The sequence below is a fragment of the Oryctolagus cuniculus genome, chromosome 2, assembly GCF_051225735.1.
Source record: "Oryctolagus cuniculus isolate XC-2025 breed Fujian yellow rabbit chromosome 2, ASM5122573v1, whole genome shotgun sequence".
Classification (NCBI taxonomy): Eukaryota; Metazoa; Chordata; class Mammalia; order Lagomorpha; family Leporidae; genus Oryctolagus; species Oryctolagus cuniculus.
In genome coordinates, this window is record NC_142868.1 from 33,390,884 (window position 1) to 33,412,993 (window position 22,110).

General features: G+C 43.4%; 1 protein-coding gene and 1 pseudogene across 2 annotated transcripts in view; both read right to left on the minus strand.

Moving 5' to 3' along the window:
* RFC1 (replication factor C subunit 1) overlaps positions 1-22,110 on the minus strand; it is an 85,028-nt gene that overhangs the window by 35,044 nt on the left and 27,874 nt on the right. For both annotated transcript variants that reach the window (XM_051842456.3, XM_070068123.2), the window contains 3 exons: positions 6,111-6,343; positions 3,727-3,804; positions 1,613-1,690 (listed from right to left, as the gene is read on the minus strand). In XM_051842456.3, the coding sequence (XP_051698416.3) occupies positions 1,613-1,690; positions 3,727-3,804; positions 6,111-6,343 (389 nt within the window). The remainder of the gene's footprint in view (positions 1-1,612; positions 1,691-3,726; positions 3,805-6,110; positions 6,344-22,110) is intronic.
* On the minus strand, positions 8,978-21,970 carry LOC138848672 (translationally-controlled tumor protein-like; annotated as a pseudogene).

Sequence of the window (22,110 nt, forward strand, 5' to 3'; positions counted from 1 at the left end):
ATCGCTCAACTTCTTGGGTCTCTTCGGGAGACCTGGCTCAAGTTCTGGACTCCTGATTTTGGCATGGAACAGCCCCGGCTGTTGCAGGAATTTGGCAGGATGAGAACTTTAGCAGATACAGATAGAAGATTTGTCTCTTTCTGTCTGCCTTTCAAATAAATAAAAATAATTTTTTAAATATTAAACCAAAAAAAGAAGAGGTGACAAATTGAAGTGTGTGTCACAATGTTATAAAATAATTATACTTTGGAGGCTACTACTGTTGCATGACAGGTTAATCCACTGCCTATAATGCCAGCATCCCAGATGGGCACCAGTTCAAGAGCCAGCTGCTCTGCCTCTGATCCAGCTCCCTGCTAATGTGCCTGGGACAGCAGCAAAAGATGGCCCAAGTGCTTGGGCTCCTGACACCCACATGGCAGATCCAGCTGGAGTTCCAGGCTCCTGCCTCTGGCCTGGCCCAGCCCTTGCCATTGCCATTGCAGTCTTTTAGGGAGTAAACCAGCGGCTGGAAGGTATCTTGGTATCTGTGTCTGTCTGTCTGTCTGTCTGTCTCTCTCTCTCTCTAACTCTAACTCTTTCAAATAAATCTTTAAAAAGGAATTTTTTAAATTATAATTTGACTATCTTTAGATGGTGTAAAGCTTTCCAAATGATAAGTTCTCGTCACTCCCAACTGACTATACTCGGTCCCTGATAGTATCTAAGTCCACAACTTCAAATTTTTTTTTTTTTAAAGATTTAATATATTTATTTATTTGAAAGGCAGAGTTAGAGAGAGGAACAGGCAGACAGAGAGAGACCTTCTATTTGCTGGTTCACTCCCCAAATGACTGCGATGGCTGGAGCTGGGCTGTTCCAAAGCCAGGAGCTTCTTCCAGGTCTTCCACGCAGGTGCAGGGGCCCAAAGACTTGGGCCATCTTTCACTGCTTTCCCATAGCAGAGAGCTGGATCAGAAGTGCAGCAGCAGTTCGAGATCGATGCCCATATGGGCAGTGGCTTTACCTGCTACACCACAGCGCCAGCTCTACAACTTCATACTTTAAAAGAAAGAAGTAAAATCCTTTAAAATAGGTATTGATATTGACAATTATATGAACAATATGATTCATCACCAAGAAAGCAAATTCACTGGAGATCAAGTACTTAAAAAAATCCTGATGCTTTCAAAGAGTCCCAAAAATATACTCATTATTATTTGAGACTGCCTTAACATTATAGCTCATAAAGGTAAGTTTCCTGAAAAGATAATAATTAAAGTTATTCAACTTGTGTTCTGCAAGAATTTTTATAAGCACCATTCTCAGACAAGTGCATAAGGACTCCTGTGACTCATGGTAGGGACAAGGGGTAATTCACTGTTTTTTAAGAAAGGCTCTAGTTTGCGTTGGCTTTGTCAGCTTTCCTGATCAAAGAGTTAAGTTTCTCAATGAGGTTCCTAAGAACATTTTTATTAATTAAAATAATTAATAATTAAATAATTAATAATTTAGCTTCTTTCTGGAAGAGTTACTCATGGTTAAATCTCCAGAGTCTAGAAGACATGGGTAGGGAAAGGAGCACTGATCTGGATTGTACTCTCAAAGCGCCAACAGTCCAACAAAATACCACCTTTTTGATCCTCGGTTCTTCATCCAACATGGCTAATGTTCTGGCAAACTCTTCATCTTCATGCAATTGCCTCTCAAGCTGTAAAAGTGTTAACAAAATGAATTGTTTTTATTGCGTATGTAAATAAAGTTTTTAAATGTTGGATTTATATACTTAGGAGAAACTGGAACAACTTCGCCAGAAAAATAATCATGACATTTTCCCACTTAATTGTCAAGTAATTATCATAGGTTTGTTTCACTAAGCCAAAATATATTTCAAATCATACATATACATTTATAATCTTGCAGGCACAATATAGAAATTAATCATATTTTTAAAGTTATATCTTATAAAATTTGAAGTCTGTAGTTTCTTTTCTTAATGGTCCTGACAACACTCACACATACTTTATTCCTTTACATTTTAAACTCTAGAAAGTCTCTGAAAGGAATCACAACCTAACAAAAACATAATTGTCTGAAAGGTACAGAAGAAGTATATAAGTGGGTACTAATGGTTTGGGCAGTCTGGAAAGTGACACTTAAACTGACCGGAAATGGTTCAAACATCAGGAGCCTAAGCCTGGAACCTCTGTTAAAGATAAGCACTCCTACCTGAAATACTTTCTTCATTTAACTTCCATCAAGTACCAGGTTCTCCTGGCCTACCTACTTCCCCGGCCACTCTTTCTTAAGCTCCTTGCTAGATCATGACCCTCCTGACCACTAAGCATTACCAGTGCCCTGAGGCTCCATCCTGAGACCCTTTTCCTCTTCTGATCCTGCTCTCCCTTTGAGCTCATCAGTTACACTGCCGTTAAACGTCATTCAAATGCCAGTATTCCCAAACACACACCTTCAGCTTACACCTCTCTCCGAGCCCCAGACTCCTCCACCCAGCCACCTGCTCTGCATCTCCACTAGAAGGTCTGTTAGACATCTCAAAGTTACAAAGCTCAAAGTTGGGCTCTTCATTTCTCTGTACCAAATCTGTTCTGCTTCCTGTGTTCCAGTCTTGGTAAATAGTATCACCATTTATCCAGCTGCTCACGCCTCCTTATATCCAACCTCTCAACAGCTTGAAGGCTGTACTTTCAAAGCACCTTCAGATTAGCGGTCTTCTCACCACCCAACCTGGGACCACCCAAAGTCTTCTCTCATCTACCCTCCCCTAACGGTCTCCAAACTGATCAGCAAGTTGCTCTTGCTCCTTATTAGCATCACAGAAACCAGAATAACTTTCTTCTAACAGCCATCAAGTAATGTCACTTCTCTACTCCAAACTACAATGACTGCTCCCACCCCACAGAAACTAAAATGCAAAGTTCTTACCAGGCCAAGTCCTTTTAACAGATGTCCAAGACCTATCAAATGACCTGGAGGATTTGCAGCTGGCCATTTCTCCAAAATTATCTCCCATCCCAACCCTTCTCAACCACTTCTCCCCAGTCACACTGACCTTCTGCACACACAGAGCATGTTTCTACTTCAGGACGCTTGCACTTGCTGCTCCTCCAGTAGCCAGCACCATAGCTCACTGGATCACTTCATCTTGTGCCCTGAAGTCACCTCCTCAGAGAAACCTTCCTAACTCCTCCATTTAAAATCAAATATTCATAACCTCACTTGTTACCCCCATACTACTCTTTTACTTCTCTCCACAGCACTTAATTATCTGATATCTCATTTTCTTTCTTCTCAACTGCAGTATAACTAACACCTAGAGCAGTGTTAGGTATCTGAATAAGGTTATAGCTCGAGAGAGAGCTCTGAACTGGAGACAAATTCAGGGGGTCATCAGTATACATGCAGTAACTGAAATCATAAAAATGGGTGAGATTGCTCAGGGTCAAAAAAGATATGAGCAAATTAAAGTAGTTTAAATCTGTGAAAGCAAACTTCCATTCAAAGAACTCTAAAAATAAATCTTTAAGTAAAAAATTATTCCCTGTTCTCATCATTCACTTTTTGTGAAATTTAGGGTTTCACATATTATATATTTACTTACTTCCCTTTTAACTTCCAGTGAGACTTAAAAATTGGAATACAACAATTTTGGTTGTTAATTTGGCTAGACCAAATAGCAACTTAAAACATCAAGGTATTAATGCCATCCAAACAAACTGCCAATACCTCTGCATCTTCATCAAGTTGCAACTGCCTGGCGATAGCTTCATCATTTAATCTGGAATCATTTGAGTTAGGTGAAGGCTATATTTCAAAGAAAATCAAGCAAAGGAAGATCAGCATAAACCTTAAGCTAAATAATAAAGTGTTATTTCTTGATGAAAACTAATGAAATACACAAATAGAGAAAAGCATATCAGTAACCGACAATGCAAATCAGCCAGAAAGTCAATTTATGGCTACTCTCTGACTATACCCACTGTCCTAAGGAGTAAACATCCTACAGACAGATGATTCTTTTTCTTTTTTTTTTTTTTGACAGGCAGAGTGGACAGTGAGAGAGAGAGAGACAGAGAGAAAGGTCTTCCTTTCTTGAACCAACGGCAAAAGGAAGAGAGAAGTAGGAGGGAAGGAGGGAAGGAGGGAGGGAAAAAAGGAGGAAGGGAGGGAGGGAGGGAAGAAACGAGGGTGGGGAGAGAGGGAGAGAGGGAGGGAAGGAGGGAAGGAAGGAAGGAGGGAAGGAAGGAGGGAGGGAGGGAGGGAGGGAGGGAGGGAGGGAGGGAGGGAAGGAAAAATCTTGTACATTATTGTCTTGGCTTGAGAAGTAGTCCAGAACACTGGCAAACTTCTATGAAAGATTACACTGTCCTATGGAGGCACTGAGGAAATCAACAAACGCACACACATACACCATTTGGCAGGCTTTATTTAACTCAGGAGATGACTTCCACAATAATTTATCTGAATGCTTCCTGAATGACCAGAAAAGATGAATCCAGTATTAGCCAAACAAGAAAAGGTCAAGTGAACAGCTCAGATAGACTCCACTTAAGGGATGCACTTAGGATCTCATTTGGGAACAAAATTATTTCCTAATTTTGTCTGCTGAGGTCCATAGTAAAATGAGTTTGTATTCTGAGGATTCAATTTAAATTCTAAGAACTGTAATTTTTTCTTAGAGTTTAAATGATCTTTTCCCACTTCCAAGTATAAAGAATTAAATGTGTAATACTGGGGCCAGTGTTGTGGCACAGCTGGTCAAGCTGCTGCCTACAACACTGGCATCCCACACAGGTGCCAGTGCATGCCCCAACTGCTCCACTTCCCATCCAGCTCCCTGTCGATGGCCTGAGAAAAGAAACCGAAAATGGCCCAAATTCTTGGCCCGTGCCGCCCAAGTGGGAGACAGGGATGAAGCTCTTGGCTCCTGGCTTGGGCCTGGCTCAATCCTGGCCATCAGTGCCATTTGGGGAGTGAACCAGTGGATAGAAACACACACGCTCACACTTTCTCTCTCCCCCTCCCCATTCACTCCCCCTTACTTTTAAATGAATAAATAAATCTAAATCTTTTTTGAAAATGTGTAATAGGGGCCAGCACTGTGGTGCAGTGGGGTAAAACCACGGCCTGCAGTGCCAGCATCCCATACAGATGCCAGTTCAAGACCCGGCTGCTCCACTTCTGATCCAGCTCTCTGCCATGGCCTGGGAAAGCAGTAGAAGATGGCCCATATCAAAGAAGATGTACTTTTCTCTGAAGGGAGAAGAGAACTTCCACTCTGCATATGGCCCTGTCTAAAAAACCAACAGAGTTTGTGGACTCAAAAGGTTTCCATAGCTTTGGCAGCTCATGCCAAGAGCCTCGGGTGATCACTGACGTCATAAATAAGAGTGTCAATTGTTAAATCAACAGGAGTCCCTGTGCACTTGCTCCCCATGTAGGACCTCTGTCCTTAATGTGTTGTACTATAAGAATTAACGGTAAAACTAGTCTTCAAACTGTACTTTATACTTTGTGTGTCTGTGTGGGTGCAAATAGTTGAAATTTCTACTTAGTATAGAGTTGGTCTTCTGTATATAAAGTCAATCAAAAACAAATCTTAATGGAAAATGGAATGGGAGAGGGAGAGGTAGATGGGATGGGAGGGTGGGAACGAGGGGAAGAAACACTATATCCCTAGAAGCTGTACATAGGAAATTTATATTCATTAAATAAAAATCTTCAAAAAAAAAAATAGAAAAAGAAAAAGAAAGATAGCCCAAGTCCTTGGGTCCCTGTAGCCATGTGGGAGACCTGGAAGATGATCCAGGCTCCTGGCTTTGGATTGACACAGCTCCAGCCATTGTGGCCATCTGGGGAGTGAACCAGAGGATGGAAGACCTCTCTCTCTCTGCCTCTCAAATAAATAAAAAAATCTTTTTTTTAAGTGTAATATCCTAATCTCATTATTTTCCAAAATCAGGGCAATAGATTTCATCCAAAATCACTGGAAAAGCATTTTCATTAATGAAACCTGTTGACCCTTTTAAAAAATGCTAATTGCTCCTCTTACTAATAACAGTGAATGAGTGTAAATTCTTAACATTCTTGCTTATATGTAAAACACTCACTTCTTTTCTTTTGCTTGCCACCATCTTCTTATCTGATCTTTGGACACTTCCAGTTCCAAAATAATCAAGCACTGATGTGGGCGTCAGCTTTATTGGTGACAAAGGCTTATTCTTGGCCTTGGGATTTTCTTCATTCTTTTTCAGGTTTGAAGCTCCAAGATAGGTATTTGTAGATCTTCCATTCTCTTTAGATTTAGAGGCTGCTTTCTTACATACAAAGTCATCTTCTTCATCTTAAGTAGGAAATAAACAAATATTTTTGATGTTATCAATTCTAACTTATCAATTTTATAAGTATACAAGAGTTTGGGGTTGCTAATAATATTTTTTTTCCTATCTCCTGAGCTCAAGATTTGGGCCATAATCCCCATACACCATAAATCCAACGTGGAAATCTCAAAACACTGAAATCCCTATTGTCTAAAATCATTAAAGATAAAAATCCTGGAAACATAATTCTCGAAAAAACTTCTTTCAATTCTTCAAATGACATTTATTTACACATTTAAAAGAAATTTGAAAATTATGTAAAAACATGACATAGCACTTAGGTCACTTTATACAATAAAAGAGCCAATAATAACAATCTTGCAAGCTTAAACACTCAAATATACAAATGACAGTCACAAAGATATGACAGTTATTAAGACAAATTGTATTCATAAAGAAATAGGGTGGGGCTAGAGTTGTGGCGAAGCAAACTACACCACCGCCTGCAGTGCTGACATCTTATATGAGCACCAGCTCTAGTACCTGCTACTCCCCTTCTAATCCACCTCCCCGCTAATGTGCCTGGGAATGCAGTAGAGGACGACCCAAGTCCTTGGGCTTCTGCACCCACTTGGGAGACCCAGAAGCTACTGGCTCTTGGCTTCAAACCAGTCCAGCTCTGGTTGCTGAGACCATTTGGGGAGTGAACCAGCAGATGAAGATCTCTTTCTCTGCCTCTCTCTCTTGCTCTCTCTATACCTCTGCCTCTCAAATTAAAAAAAAAAAAAAAGAAGAAGAAGAAGAAGAAGAAGAAAGAAATAGGACAAAAAGCAATTGTGTACACCTAGCTTTTTAACTACAGTCATAAGAAACACTATAATGGACAACTTAAGCCTTTTGACAAGATTATAAGACACCAAAACGGGAGGCAGGAGTTGCTGTGCAGTGGATTAAATGCCAGCATCCCATATGAGTGCCAGTGCCAGCCCTGAGTCCCAAGTGCTTGGCCCCTGCCACCCATGTGGGAGACCCAGATGCAGTTCCGGGCTCTTGGCTTCACCCTGGCCCAGTCCCAGCCAGACATTCCAGCCATTTGGGGAGTGAACCAGCAGATGTATGATCTCTGTCTCTCTAACTCTGCCTTTCAAATGAAAAAAATAACTCTTTAAACAACAAAAACAACAACAAAGCTCACCATTGCAGATGCGGTCACCTAAAGAGCCAAGACCTCAGAGAAATTTTCTCTTTCACAAACACAGATGTATAAAAGGATCTCTCTTACTTACTGAGGAAGTTTGAGCATTTTTACACAGACAGAAAACACACACTAAGTCAACCTTTTAGTAACAGACTTTAGCTAAGTAAAATTTGCAGGAAGTGCACTAAAAGATTAGAACTCTCCAGAAGTCTACACAATTTGTGCCTCCAGTATGAAAAAGCATATTGTATAACGGCACAGATTATGGAAACTTGCACGCAGGCACAATTAGGCGCAGTCCCTAACAGCTGGCTGGCTTTCACGATCATTAACTATACTTTGAAGTCTTACACTGCACACACATAGCCACTTTGTTTTCTTTTTGGGCATGGCTCTCCTCAGAGAATATGCTCACATTCACTTTCCACATGGCACTGCTCTTTCTGAAATTCTTTCACGATTAGATATACTCCAAAATGAGCAGTCTTTATTAAGTTTTCCAATCTCTGTGTCATGTTAATACGTTCTTTTGGGCATGTAGAAATCCATCCCACACATGCTCATACACAGATCACAAATCTGGTAGAAGCAACACTGGTAACCATACTATTGTGTGTCTTCTTATCCTATCAGGCATGTACTGATTTTTAGACCAGTCAGTAATTGATTTCCTTCTTTAGGCAAATGAGGCCTTCATTCACTCAAAACTCCTGGAATTTCATCAGTTGGAAGGAATGCTGCTGCAGACAAATAAGGCATTTTTTCTAACTGAATCAGTCTCTTCTTATTTCTCTGGTAATCTCTTCCAGAGTCAGCTACATCCGCTGCAGGAGATCCAATGTGTAAGGCTCCACTTCAAATGCTGGCAGCGCTATGAGCAGGGTCTTTCCTTTTACTGCAACTCAGAAGGAAACTTTTGATCCTTGTGTTTTAGATTCCAGCCCTGGAAGCTGTGCCTGTAGAAGTTATCTGAAGGCAGCCTTGTGCCTTCCACTAGTGGTCGGCAACCAGGCTTGCATTTCTCCAAGAACATGCAGCATGGACTCAGCTGAAATGTGTATTATATAAAAGGTATTCTCTGGGCCGGCGCCATGGCTCACTAGGCTAATCCTCCGCCTAGCGGCGCCGGCACACCGGGTTCTAGTCCCGGTCGGGGCGCCGGATTCTGTCCCGGTTGCCCCTCTTCCAGGCCAGCCCTCTGCTGTGGCCAGGGAGTGCAGTGGAGGATGGCCCAGGTGCTTGGGTCCTGCACCCCATGGGAGACCAGGAAAAGCACCTGGCTCCTGGCTCCTGCCATCGGATCAGCGCGGTGCGCCGGCCGCAGCGCGCGGGCCGCGGCGGCCATTGGAGGGTGAACCAACGGCAAAGGAAGACCTTTCTCTCTCTCTCTCTCTGTCTCTCACTGTCCACTCTGCCTGTCAAAAAAAAAAAAAAGGTATTCTCTCACATGAACTGAAATCTATTTTATCTTTAGACAACCTACATAACATGTTTTTTCCTCAAAAAGCAGTGTCTCCAAGTAAATACTAGCCAAAATAAATGAAGAGTCCAAGATATGAATTTCATTTATGGTAAGTCCTGGTGTGGTATGGATAGCAAGCTGGTTATGATGAGCAGTGACAGAGCCAAAGTCGCTGCCCCATATACTAACTTTTCCCATATCTAAGTCATCCTTAAAGGAAATCCTAAAGGGCTCACACCATCCTCCTGGTAGTCCAGCAGAGCAACCATGTCATCTGGATTCTGTTTTCGTCAATAAAGAACTGGCTGTTTTGCAAAGTACCAACAATGTGCTTCGTTTGTGCTGCTGTCACAAAAGGCCTTACTCTTCCTGGTCCCCGTGCTTCAAGTCTGCCTTTTACTCATGTGACATATTTCTTAGGGGCTTTTTTTGTGGAGCCGTGTTCCTGCAGGTTTTGGTTCATAATGGTACCAATACCAGGGATCACTGTGCTTTTGCTACCTTGGCCCTTGAGGTCTTTGGTAGAGGCAGTTCCACCAACGAGCAAATCACCAATGTTACCCCCACCCTTCTGACCACGTGCCCCTCCACCTCCAGACACAGCCTGCCGGCAGTCTCCCAGCTCCGGTAAACGTGGGAGAACATCTCATCATGACTGATGGAAGCTGGAGCCGGATGACAGCATTGCTAGCTTAGCAGACGCCCGGAGCTCACAGCATGCGAGGTGTAGCCAGCACAGTGCTCAGAGAAAGGGGCGGGGCAGGGGGGGGGGGATGCATTTTTAAACTGAAATTTTCATTGTTTCCAGATCTCCTGGCCAATCCTATCCACAGAATCCAGCTCTCTATCCTTTACCTTTTTTTTTTTTTTTTTTCCACGGCAACTGCAGTTTTTGTGATTTCAGCTCTCAACATTTCAGAACATTAAGAATTTCAATGCTTTGGGATTGTTTCGAGGTTTTAGACTTTAGGGATTTTGATCTTTGGGGTTTCAGCATTGGGACTACAATCAGCACCACCGAATTCAACAGTCATCCATCCCCACAGTTACCAGTGCAGGGCCTGAACTACGCCATTCCTCCCGACACACCCAGGGTCCACAGAGATTTACTGAACACCCATGACATGCCAGGCACTGGGGCTACAGCAGTGAATAACAAAGACAAAAATCCCTATCCTACCCTCACGGAACTTAACATCTACAAAAGGAAGCACATACAAATAAATACATATCATCAAGTTATACTTCTGGGAAGAAAAAGTCTGACAGGGGGAGGAAGGGTGCGCTTTTGGATAGCATGGTCACACAAGGCCTCCTTGAAAAGCAACGCTTAGACCGAGGTACCCTCCAGCAAGAATGTCCGCATGATGAAAACTACAAGCACAAAAGCCTTACAGTGACTGTGCCTGGAGGTCAAGGAGACTGCAGCACAATGAGGGTATGCTGCGCAAGTTCCAGGGAACGAGGCAGGAGTCAAACCCCAGGCCGAATTTTAGGTTACACGGTAGGATGAGAATCCACTGGAGAATTCTGAGCAGAACACTGAGTGATCCAACTGAAGGCATGCCCTTCAGAGAAGATGCGGTAGAGGGGCAGAAGCGAATGCGGAAGACTACTTAGGAAGCCACTGTAGTTCCAGGTGAAAGGCTGAGGCTCGGACAACCATGGTACGTGAAGGCTTCATTTAAGTCTTCAAGCTCTTTGTTTTGTTACATTTTATTTCTTAAAGAATTTCCACGAAACAACTCATTCATGACAACCCTTAGATAACTACAAACTCCAAAAATATCCCTGAAGGGTGGGTTCAGGTAGGGGCTGCTGGCGCTGTGATGGAGCAGGTTAAGTTGCCGCCTGTGACGCTAGCACCCTTTACATGTGCCAGTTCGAGACCTAGATGCTCCACTTCTAATATAGCTCCCTGTTAATGTACTGAGAAAGTAGAGGAAAATGGTACAAGTACTTGGGCCCTTGCAGGAGATCCGGGTTGAGTTCCTGGCTCCTCACTTCAGCCTGGCCCAGTCTCAACCAATGTGGCCATTTGGGGAGTGAACCAGTAGATGGAAGATCACTTTCTCTAACAAACATCACTGAAAGGAGCTTCAGCAATTTTTTCTGGTTTGATTCATTCACACACACACACACACACACACACACTTCTCAATGTGTCCTACAACAAAAGAAATTCAACAGAAAGAAAAGTCTAAAAGGCCACTGTGACAAGTAGGTAATCACGGTGGTAGGTGGAAAGGCTCACTTTGTAAATTGGGTATGCAAAGCCACAAGAGTGGATCTCACTTCCTCACACAAGTACTCCCTCATTCAACTATAAACTCTTGCTAGGGGTACTGAGTCCCAGGCACTGTGCTTTTACTACACAGCTGCTTTAGCAAACATCAAAGTCTCTAATAATATGCAAAAATCAAAAGGATTTAGCCTTATTTCTTATATTGAAATGAAACCATAAACTTTCCAATTCATAACTCTTTTGTTTTCTCAAAGATTTATTTATTTGAAAGTCAGAGTTACACAAAGAGAGGAGAGGCAGAGACAGAGAGGTCTTCCATCCACTGGTTCACTCCCCAATCAGCCACAACGGCCGGAGCAGCACTGATCCGAAGCCAGGAGCCAGTAACTTCTTCCGGGTCTCCCACGCAGGTGCAGGAGCCCAAGGACTTGGGCCATCTTCTACTGCTTCCCAAACCATAGCAGAGAGGTGGAGCAGAAGTGGAGCAGCCGAGATTCGAACCAGCACCCACATGGGATGCTGGCACTGCAGGCTGCGGTTTTAGCTGTTATACCACAGCACCAGCCCCTACAATTTATAACTCTTACAGGTTTGTGATTATTAAGTGTAAAAAGTAACTCACGGGGCCGGCACTGTGGCATAATGGCTAAAGCCACAGCCTGAAGTGCCAGGCATCCCATATGGGTGCCGGTTCAAGTCCCGGCTACTCCACTTCTGATCCAGCTCTATGCTATGGCCTGGGAAAGCAGTAGAAGATGGCCCAACTCCTTGGGCCCCTGCACCCCTGTGGGAGACCCGGAAGAAGCTCCTGGATCCTGGCTTTGGATGGACACACTTCCAGCCGTTGCAGCCAACTGGGGAGTGAACCAGCAAATGGAAGATTTTTCTCTCTCTTTGCCTCTCCTCCTCTCTCTATTTAACTTTGACTTTCAAATAAATAAATAAATCTTTAAAATAATAAAGTAACCCACTATGGGGCCGGCGCTGTGGCACAAGGAGTTAAGCCACCATCTGTAATGCTGGCATACCTTATGGGTGCCAGTTCAAGTCTTGATGGTCCACTTCTGATTCAGCTCTCTGCTAATGTGCTGGGAAAGCAGCGGAAGATAGCCCAATTGCTTAGGCCCCAGTACCTACATGGGAGACACAGATGAAGTTCCCGTCTTCAGACTGGTCGGCACAGCCCCGGCTGTTGTAGCCATTTGAGGAGTGAACAAGCGGATGGAAGATCTCTCTGTGTCTCTAATTCTGACATTCAAATAAATACAACTTGGGGGGGGGGGGGGGCTTGGCATAGCAGGTAAAGCCACCAACTGAGGTGCCAGCATCCCATATAGACACCAGTTTGAGTCCTGGCTGCTCCACTTCCCATCCAGCTCTCTGCTATGGCCTGGGGAAGCAGAAGATGGCCCAAGTCCTTGGGCCCCTGCACCCACTTGGGAGACCCGGAAGAGGCTAATGGCTCCTGGCTTCAGATCAGTGCAGCTCCAGCCATTGTGGCCATCTGGGGAATGAACCAGCAGATAGAAGATCTCGATCTCTCTCTTTGCGTCTCTGTAACTCTGCCTTTCAAATAAATAAAGTAAGCCATTTTGTAAGGCAAGAGTGTAACTGACATCTCTAAGAATGTCCATGTAGCTCATTACAAGCTCATTTTTCCTAATACCTTACAGCTCATCACACCTCCCAAGGGCCTCCAAACAGCAACACATCTATTCATTAGATGGCTCCATACTGCTGGCTACAACCAGCTAGACCAGAAGTGGGCACTTGAGCAAGGTGGGCCCAATTCTTACTTGGATCAGTTTCCTATACTGATGTGTATAAACCAAGGTACTAATGGTTTATTCCTGAGTTTCATGAAAGAGGTCAATGGCCTCCTCATACACTCCCCACAGTGCTGACACTAAGTGAGGTGTTTTTGTTAACCCGCAACCACAGGTTTTACCTAAAGCATCCATGTTTTACTTATCTTCAACTATACTTAACCTACCTTCAAACTTAAAGATTCATCCACAAATCTTACTAGCCATTGCCTATCAAAAGCAGGATACTTCACAGATTTCAGTTTAACAAGATGAGGTTCATTCCTTCAAAGATCAGCTCTCCCAACCTATCAGATCTTCTCTGGCTCTTTGGCAGATGTGGAAAAGGGTCTGATTCACAGCTCCTCAAAGTCTAGGCAGCATTATCCCCATGCCACTCAAATACAACAGCCATGTGAAGTACCCCAAATAGCCCTGGTGACCCCTGAGACGGTGACCTGAAATTCCTCTCTTTTTCTCTGAAATAATAAGAGTGAATTATTATAGAAACCCAAATAATTTTTTCTGGTTGACAGTTGGTCTATTTTTAGACCCAGTTAACCTACAGCATAACCAAACCAGTAGCATACAACAACAAATTATACTATTTAGTAAGTTAATAAAAAATTATGCAAAGTATCTTTAAATTAAATCAAAACAGAAAGAACATCGCTTGCATCCTGGTTTTAATAAAGAAAGGAGGGGGGCTGCCGCTGTGGCATAGTGGGTAAGGCCACCGCTTGCACTGCCGGCATCCTATATGGGCGCTGGTTCAAGTCCCGGCTGCTCCACTTCCGATTGAGCTCTCTGCTATACCCTGAGAAAGCAGCAGAAGATGGCCCAAGTCCTTGGGCCCCTGCACCCATATGGAAGACCTGTGGCCAACTGGAGAGTGAACCAGCAGATGGAATACCTCTCTCTTTCTCTGCTTCTCTTTCTCTGTGTAACTCTTTCAAATAAATAAATCTTTTTAAAGGGCGGGGGGGGGGGGGGGGAGGACGGCGGCACTGTGGCACAGCGAGTTAAAGCCCTGGTCTGAAGCTCTAGCATCCCATATGGGTGCCGGTTCTAATCCCAGGTGTCCCTCTTACGATCCAGCTCTCTGTTATGGTCTGGGAAACCAGGCCCAAATCTTTGGGCCCCTGCATCCACATGAGAGACCTGGAAGAAGCTCCTGGCTTCAGACCGGCGCAGCTCTGGCCATTGTAGCCATCTGGGGAGTGAATCGGTGGATGGAAGACCTCTCTCTCTGTCTCTACCTCTCTCTGTAACTCTTTCAAATAAATAAAATAAATCTTAAAAAAAAAAAAAAAAAAAAAAAAAGACCAAATCTTAAGGCTCAAAAACAATGGTGAGGCATCGACATCTAATCTTGTAGTTCAGGTGCCAGTTAGGATACCCATGTCCCATATCAGAATGTCTGGGTTTGAGCGCCAGCTCCAGCTCCCAATTCTAGCTTCCTGCTAATGCAAACACTGGGAGGCAGCAAGGGATGGCTCCAGTAGTTAGGTCTGTGCCATCCACATGGGAAATGTGCAGCTCCCTATAAGCCACAAGCACATCTGAAAACATCCCATCATCTTGTCTTCATGAACCAGAAAAACTGAAGAAAAAGCATCCCTACTGTCTCCATATTATGACTTCTGAGCCAGGTGTCTTAAAAGCCCCTCTGGCCCCTAGCATTTCAAAAGTTACATCAATGTTTCATTGGAACAAGATGGTAATACAGGAAAGAATGCAACTAGCTGCCTGCAAAGACATGCTCGTTTCACAGGTGCTGCTGTGGCCATCCTCATGGGAAGTATTTTACAACCCCACCCAACGTGCAGAAACAAAACATTCCATCTAAAATGGCAGTTAGCTTTTTAACATTTGTTCTTGTTTTCTAATATGCCTAAATTTCTTCCTACCTGGTTAGATGCCAAAGGCAAACTGTTCTCTTCTCCCCCAGAAACTTGTAATAATATATTGACAAATACATCAAAGTCAAATTTCTGAGAACCAGCTGAAAATCACAGGCAATTGAACACTCAGAGTTTCCTTCCAGGATATCTGTCTCTTTACAAAAACACTATTTGTTTTTATTTATAGACAGCATAACCTCAAATGTGGTAACAACCACCAAGTAAACTAGCATTACTCAACCCACAGCAGAGGAACTGCCTGGGTGAGAACATTGTGCTGCCATTCTGAGTTAGACATGTTCATTCATTTAGAAGGAATACCAATAAAAGACAAAGAAAATAATGCGCAGGTCCATATAAAAATATATTTACAAGCCAAGAAAGGAAGAAAACCTAATTCTGGAGTTTATACTGCTGAGAATTTGGCCTTTCCAAACAGAGCTCTGAACAGCCTAATTCTCTGATTTCCTTTCCTTTGGTCAGGAACACACAAAAACCAAATTAATGGGGATAAATGGTTACAGAGATGAAAAAAAGTTAGCAATAAGTCAAAAACTTCAAAGAGGATCTGCGTGTTTAAAGCCTTTTTCTGTTACATTCCTTTTTAATACTTCTGAGTCAAAAACCCCAACTGTCACTTTGGTTTTGGAGGTAGAGGAAGGTTCGTGCATGTGTCAAGCCTTCAAAAAATGTTTATTAAGTGAATGGAAGAGAAACTAAACATATCATCTTTGCCCATTTATGTGGTAAGTCACACATCCTGTGCATATCAGCACAGTAAAACAAAACTGAGATGGCTCATCCCTAATCAAGAAACCAGGGGTGGGTGTTTGGCACACTCAGTTAAGGGGCCACTTGGGAAACTCATGTCCCATACTGGAGTGCTTACATTCAAATCCCAGCTCTGCTCCCAATTCTCATTTCCTGCTAATGTGTACCCTGAGAGGTAGTAGGTGGCTCAAGCAGTTGGATCTCTGCCACTCATGTGGGAAACCTGGATTGAGCTCCAGGCTCTTGGCTTTGGCCTGGGCCAGCCCCAGCATTAGGGGAGAGAAGAGAACAAGCAGATAGGATCTCTCTCTCTGCCTTTCAAATCAATTAAATATATAAATAAAATTATAAAGGAAACCAGAGCTTTCATAATACAATACCAATGGATCTTTGGAGAATCAAACGGAGTCAGTTATATTCTTAAAATAAAATTATAATTTGTGAGGTCTAGTGAGGTAATTGAGTAAGGAAAAGTAAGAGAAAAAGGTACTGGCTTAAAATGTGATGTTGGGGGGCCGGCACTGTGACAAAGAGGGTTAACACCCTGGCCTGAAGCGCCAGCATCCCATATGGGCGCTGGTTCTAGTCCCAGCTGCTCCTCTTCTAATCCAGCTCTCTGCTATAGCCTGGGAACACAGCAGAAGGTGGCCCAGGTCCTTGAGCCCCTGTACCCGCTTTGGAGACCTGGAAGAGGCTCCCGGCTCCTGGCTCCAGATCGGCTCATCTCCAGCCGTTGTGGCCATTTGAGGAGTGAACCAGTGGATGGAAGACCTCTCTTTCTCTCTGTTTCTACTTGTCTCTGTAACTCTATCTTTCAAATAAATAAGTATTAAAAAAAATGTTCACAGAAAATATGCGTGAATTTCATTAAAAAAAAATGTGATGTTGGGCTGGTATGCGGTGGTGTACTGGATTAAGTTGCCGCCTACAACACCATGTTCCCAGATGAGCACTGGTTCAAGTCTCAGCTCTCCACTGCAGTCTAGCTCCTTGTCAGCGTGCCTGGAAAAGCAACCAAGGATGGCCCAAGTGCTTGGGCCCCGCAAGCATGAAGACCAGGATGAAGCTACTGTCTCCTGGTTTTGGCTTGGCCCAGCCCAGGCCATTGTGGCCATTTGGAGAGTGTACCAGCAGACAGAAGACCTCTCCCTTTGTCCTCATTGTCTGTTTCTCTCTCTCTTTCTCTCTCAGTAGCTCTGTCTTTCAAATAAATCCTTCAAAGAAAAATGTTATCTACGACACAAGTGCCAAGTTCAATAGATCTAAAAAAAAAAAGAAAAAGGCCTGGACAGTTAACCACAGGTACATTATACCCAGAGCTTCTGACAAGAGTAAGGCATGAAACCAGCACTGGAAGGAAATCTGGCCAGAGTTAAGGGAGTAATTCTGCAGTGAGATCCCCACTTCCACTCACACACCTCTTCACATTTCAGTGAGCAGAGCTAGTCTCAGTACACAAAGCCACATACAAATCACCCATTATTTTTAGTACTTAATAACATTTTCATAACATAATCTGACTTCCTTGGCATTTTGAAATGGAACATTTACTTGGGTAATTTAAAACAATATTAATTTAAATATTTCATCCTTCCTCAAAAATTCTTTATTTTTTTTGTAGAATTTCAGCATATAATTTAATCTTAATTTCTGAACAAGCATATAATCAAAGAAATATAATACACAGTTCTTAGTTTCCTCTCAATTTGTCTCAATCACTCTAGGTTCCCTGAAAACATCTTAGAGAAGCACTCTCTTGTATACAGAACCTATTTGTCTGATCCACACAACTGTGACTCAAAAATCAGAATGTTACACACACATGCTCCAGTAATATTTTCTCTACTACTTTCTCATCACAGGTTACTGATACTACATGGTAACCTAGAGAAAAAAAAATATCCAATTTCCCTCCCATTTAGCACTCCCCAGATAACAATAACTTCCAGAGTACTAATTGCCCCTGAAATTGTGCTTAATTAAAATTACCAGTCATAAATAATTCTCAAGACAAAAAAACCCTCATTCAATCAAACAGCAGCCCTGATGAAATTGCATAATAAAAGGTCAGCTTTGCCAAACAAAACTCAAGGTCTCCCACTTCATTAAACAGCAAAAGTAAATATATTTACCCAGTACAACAAGTATTTGAGTTTTTACCAACCTAGAACATTTTACTCGAGTCAGTGGTTAGCTATTAAGATATTTATAAGCAACTTTTTCCTCTTCCTGTAATTGGGGAAATTAACATAGTGAATCAAACTAAATAAATAAATTCTAGTAGAAGATGAATTTAATCAGTGACGATGAAAAATATTTGTCACAGAGCTAAGTGGTAAAACTAATTCTCTTTATGACAGTCTAAAAAGCTGTATAATAAAATAAACACAAACAGTCAGAAATATCTACACTATTTCCTAAGTCTCTTTCTCACTGTTAATAAAGCACTATGCAACAGAAATAAAATGCAAACCAAAAATGTAGTTTTGTGCTTTCCTGTAGGCACATTTAAAAGTTTTAAAAAGGTTAAAATTAATTTTAACAGTATATCTTATTTAATCAAATATATCTAAATTATTATTTCTATGTTTAATCAATACCAAAAAATAAGATAGCTACCCTTCTTTACCTTTTCAGTGCACAAAATCTTTGAAAACGTTTAGAATTATAAATGTTTATAAATAAACGTTTTATAAATAAATTATAAAAAATATTTTTAGCCTTACACTACTAATATAAAACTAAAACATTCTATGAACCAATATTAAAAACCACAGTTTTGGTTGCAGTGTTGTGGCACACTGGGTTAAGCCACAGCCAGCAATGCCTGCATCCCAAATGGACACTGGTTTATGTCCCAGCTGCACCACTTCTGACCCTGCTCTCTGATAATGTACCTAGGAAAGCAGTGGAGGATGGTTCAAGTGCTTAGGCCTCTGTATCCACATGGAAGACCCAGAGGAAGTGCCTAGCTCCTGGCTTCAGATTGGCCCAGCTCCAGCCTCTGCAGCCATTTGGGAAATGAATCAGCTGATAGAAGATTTCTCTGTCTCTGCCTATCTGCCTTCCTCTCCTTCTCTGCCTTTCAAATAAATAAATCTTTTTTAAAAAATTAAAAAGAATTGGCCGGCACCGCAGCTCACTAAGCTAATCCTCCGCCTTGCGGCGCCGGCACACTGGGTTCTAGTCCCGGTCAGGGCGCCGGATTCTGTCCCCATTGCTCCTCTTCCAGTCCAGCTCTCTGCTGTGGCCAGGGAGTGCAGTGGAGGATGGCCCAAGTCCTTGGGCCCTGCACCCCATGGGAGACCAGGATAAGTACCTGGCTCCTGGCTTCGGATAAGCGCGGTGTGCCGGCCGCAGCACGCTGGCCACAGCGGCCATTGGAGGGTGAACCAACGTCAAAAGGAAGACCTTGCTCTCTGTCTCTCTCATTGTCCACTCTGCCTGTCAAAAAAAAAAAAAAAATTAAAAAGAATTTTCATTTTTTTTTTTTTTTTTTTGACAGTGAGAAGGAGAGAGAGAGACAGAGAGAAAGGTCTTCCTTTTCTGTTGGTTCAACCCCCAAATGGCCGCTGTGGCCTGGGCCTGTGCGCTGCTCCGATCCGAAACCAGGAGCCAGGTGCTTCCTCCTGGTCTCCCATGCGGATGCACGGCCCAAGCACTTGGGCCATCCTCCACTGCCTTCCTGGGCCACAGCAGAGAGCTGGCCTGGAAGAGGGGCAACTGGGACAGAATCCGGTGCCCCAACCTGGACTAGAACCCAGGGTGCCGGCCCCGCAGGTGGAGGATTAGCCTAGTGAGCCGCGGCGCCGGCCAAAAAGAATTTCCTTTAAAAAAAAGAAAAAAAAAGAATATAGGGCTAGCACTGTGGCACCGCGGGTTAAAGCCCTGGCCCGAAGCACCGGCAACCCATACGAACTCCAGTTCATGTCCCAACTGCTCCTCTTCGCATCCAGCTCTCTGCTATGACCTGGGAAAGCAGTTGAAGACGGCCCAAGTCCTTGGGCCCTGCACCCATGTGGGAGACCTGTAAGAAGCTCCTGGCTCCTGGACCGGCGCCGCAGCTCACTTGGCTAATCCTCCACTTGCAGTGCCGGCACCCCATGTTCTAATCCCGGTTGGGGCGCCAGATTCTGTCCTAGTTGCTCCTCTTCCAGTCCAGCTCTCTACTGTGGCCCGGGAGGGCAGTGGAGGATGGCCCAAGTGCTTAGGCCCTTGCACCCGCATGGGAGACCAGGAGAAGCACCTGGCTCCTGGCTTCGGATCAGTGCAGTGCTCTGTCTCTCTCTCACTGTCTAACTCTGCCTGACAAAGAAAAAAAAAAGCTCCTGGCTCCTGGCTTCAGATCAGCACAGCTCCGGCCATTGCGGCCATTTGGGGGGGTGAACCAGCAGATGGAAGACCTCTCTGTCCCTACCTCTCTCTGTAACTCTGTCATTCAAATAAATAAAATAAATCTTAAAAAAAAAAAAAAGAATAAAAGAATTGTGTTAAGGTCAAGGATTTTCCAGTAGTGCATTAATTTCAAGAAACTGTATTTTCCTTTTTAGAAACTCCCATATTTCTCATTTTAAAATTTTTTATTAGTTATTTTCATTTTTCTCTGAAAGGCAGAGAGACAGCAAGAGAACTTCCATTGATTGGTTCATTCCCCTCACAATAGCCAGGGTTGGGCCAGGTGAAAATCAGGAGCCCAGAATCCCATCAGGGTCTTCCACACAGGAAACAGGGATCAAAGTCCTTGAGCCATCACCCACTGACTCCCAGAGTATGCATTCAGAGCAGGAAGCTGAATCAGAAGCACAGTAGCCCCGGACACAAAGAACCAGGCACTCTGATATGGGATGTAGATATCCCAAGAGGCAACCTAAGCCAATTATGCTTATTTTATTGTGGACTATTAAAAAACTATTAAAATAAAAAAAGAATAGTGCCAGCTTCTTTCTTCAAAATTCTAAGAAAAAATAGAATATTGTACAATACTGAAGATATCACAAGGGTACACTGTACCCTAAGAGTTTTAGTTAAACCAAGGGGGCAATGGTTAATTTCACAAGTATATGCAATCAGTAGAATGATACAAACATTGCCTGATGTTTATATCAAGTTTAGATAAGGGGTATGCATTTAGCCTAGGGCTTAAGATACCAATGGCCCAGGAAGGAGTGCCTGAGTTTCAATCCCGACTCTCCTTTTTTTTTTCTTTTCTTTTTTACAGGCAGAGTGGACAGTGAGAGAGAGAGAGACAGAGAGAAAGGTCTTCCTTTTGACGTTGGTTCACCCTCCAATGGCCGCCGCGGCCAGCGTGCTGCAGCTGGCGCACGGCACTGATCCGATGGCAGGAGCCAGGTACTTCTCCTGGTCTCCCATGGGGTGCAGGGCCCAAGCACTTGGGCCATCCTCCACTGTACTCCCTGGCCACAGCAGAGAGCTGGCCTGGAAGAGGGGCAACCGGGACAGAATCTGGCGCCCCGACCGGGACTAGAACCCGGTATGCTGGCGCCGCAAGGCGGAGGATTAGCTTAGTGAGCTGCGGCACCGGCCCTGACTCTCCTTTCTGATTCCAGCTTCCTGCTAATGCAGACCCTGAGAGGTGGCAGTGCCGGCTCATGTAGTTAGGTTCCTGCTACCCATGTGGAAGACCCTAAAGTGAGCTCCTGGCTCCTGGCTCTGGCCCCAGGCAGGCACTGGGCTAGCATCTAAAATGAACCAGTAGATTGGAGCTCTCTCTGTCTCTGACTTGCAAAAAAATAAAGAAAACAAAAATTCCTACTCTGAAACAGTCCCACATTAAAGAAATCCATGATCAGAGCTCAAACTGTCTGACCTTTGTGTATTTAAAATCACCAGATACCCATAGCCTTGATCCACAATTGAAGGCTATGGCTATCTGCCCACTAACTTTGATATCTCCAGGGGGTCACTGGAAAGCCTATGCACATCATCAATAGTTAAATAATAAATCTATGGCCACACTGTTTTTAATAATCCTCCCACATACTCAAAATTTGACAAAGGGTACCTTGCCTAAGAGACAGGGCTCCTGATGGAAAAGTTGTTTTGCACAGCGTGCCTGGGCAGACATTTAGCAATAGAACAAAAAGATCAAAGAGTCAATCTATCACTGTCAAAACAAAGAAACACCTCCGCTTACTACAAATATTCTAAAGCTTATGTTCACATCACTGATGGTTCGTCTTCCATCATTTTGAGCAACTTCATTAATAAAGGTCTCGCACAGCCTCAAAGTGGGCTTTGTGGGCATTCTGTTATTTTTTTCCCTTTTGAATGCCTACTAATCTAGGTGTTAGTCATCGGATCTGGTCCTTTGATATACATCATCCCAAATTATTCCTGTTATGGTCTCTCCTAAGAGTGTCAGAATCAAAATGACCTGAGGTTTTA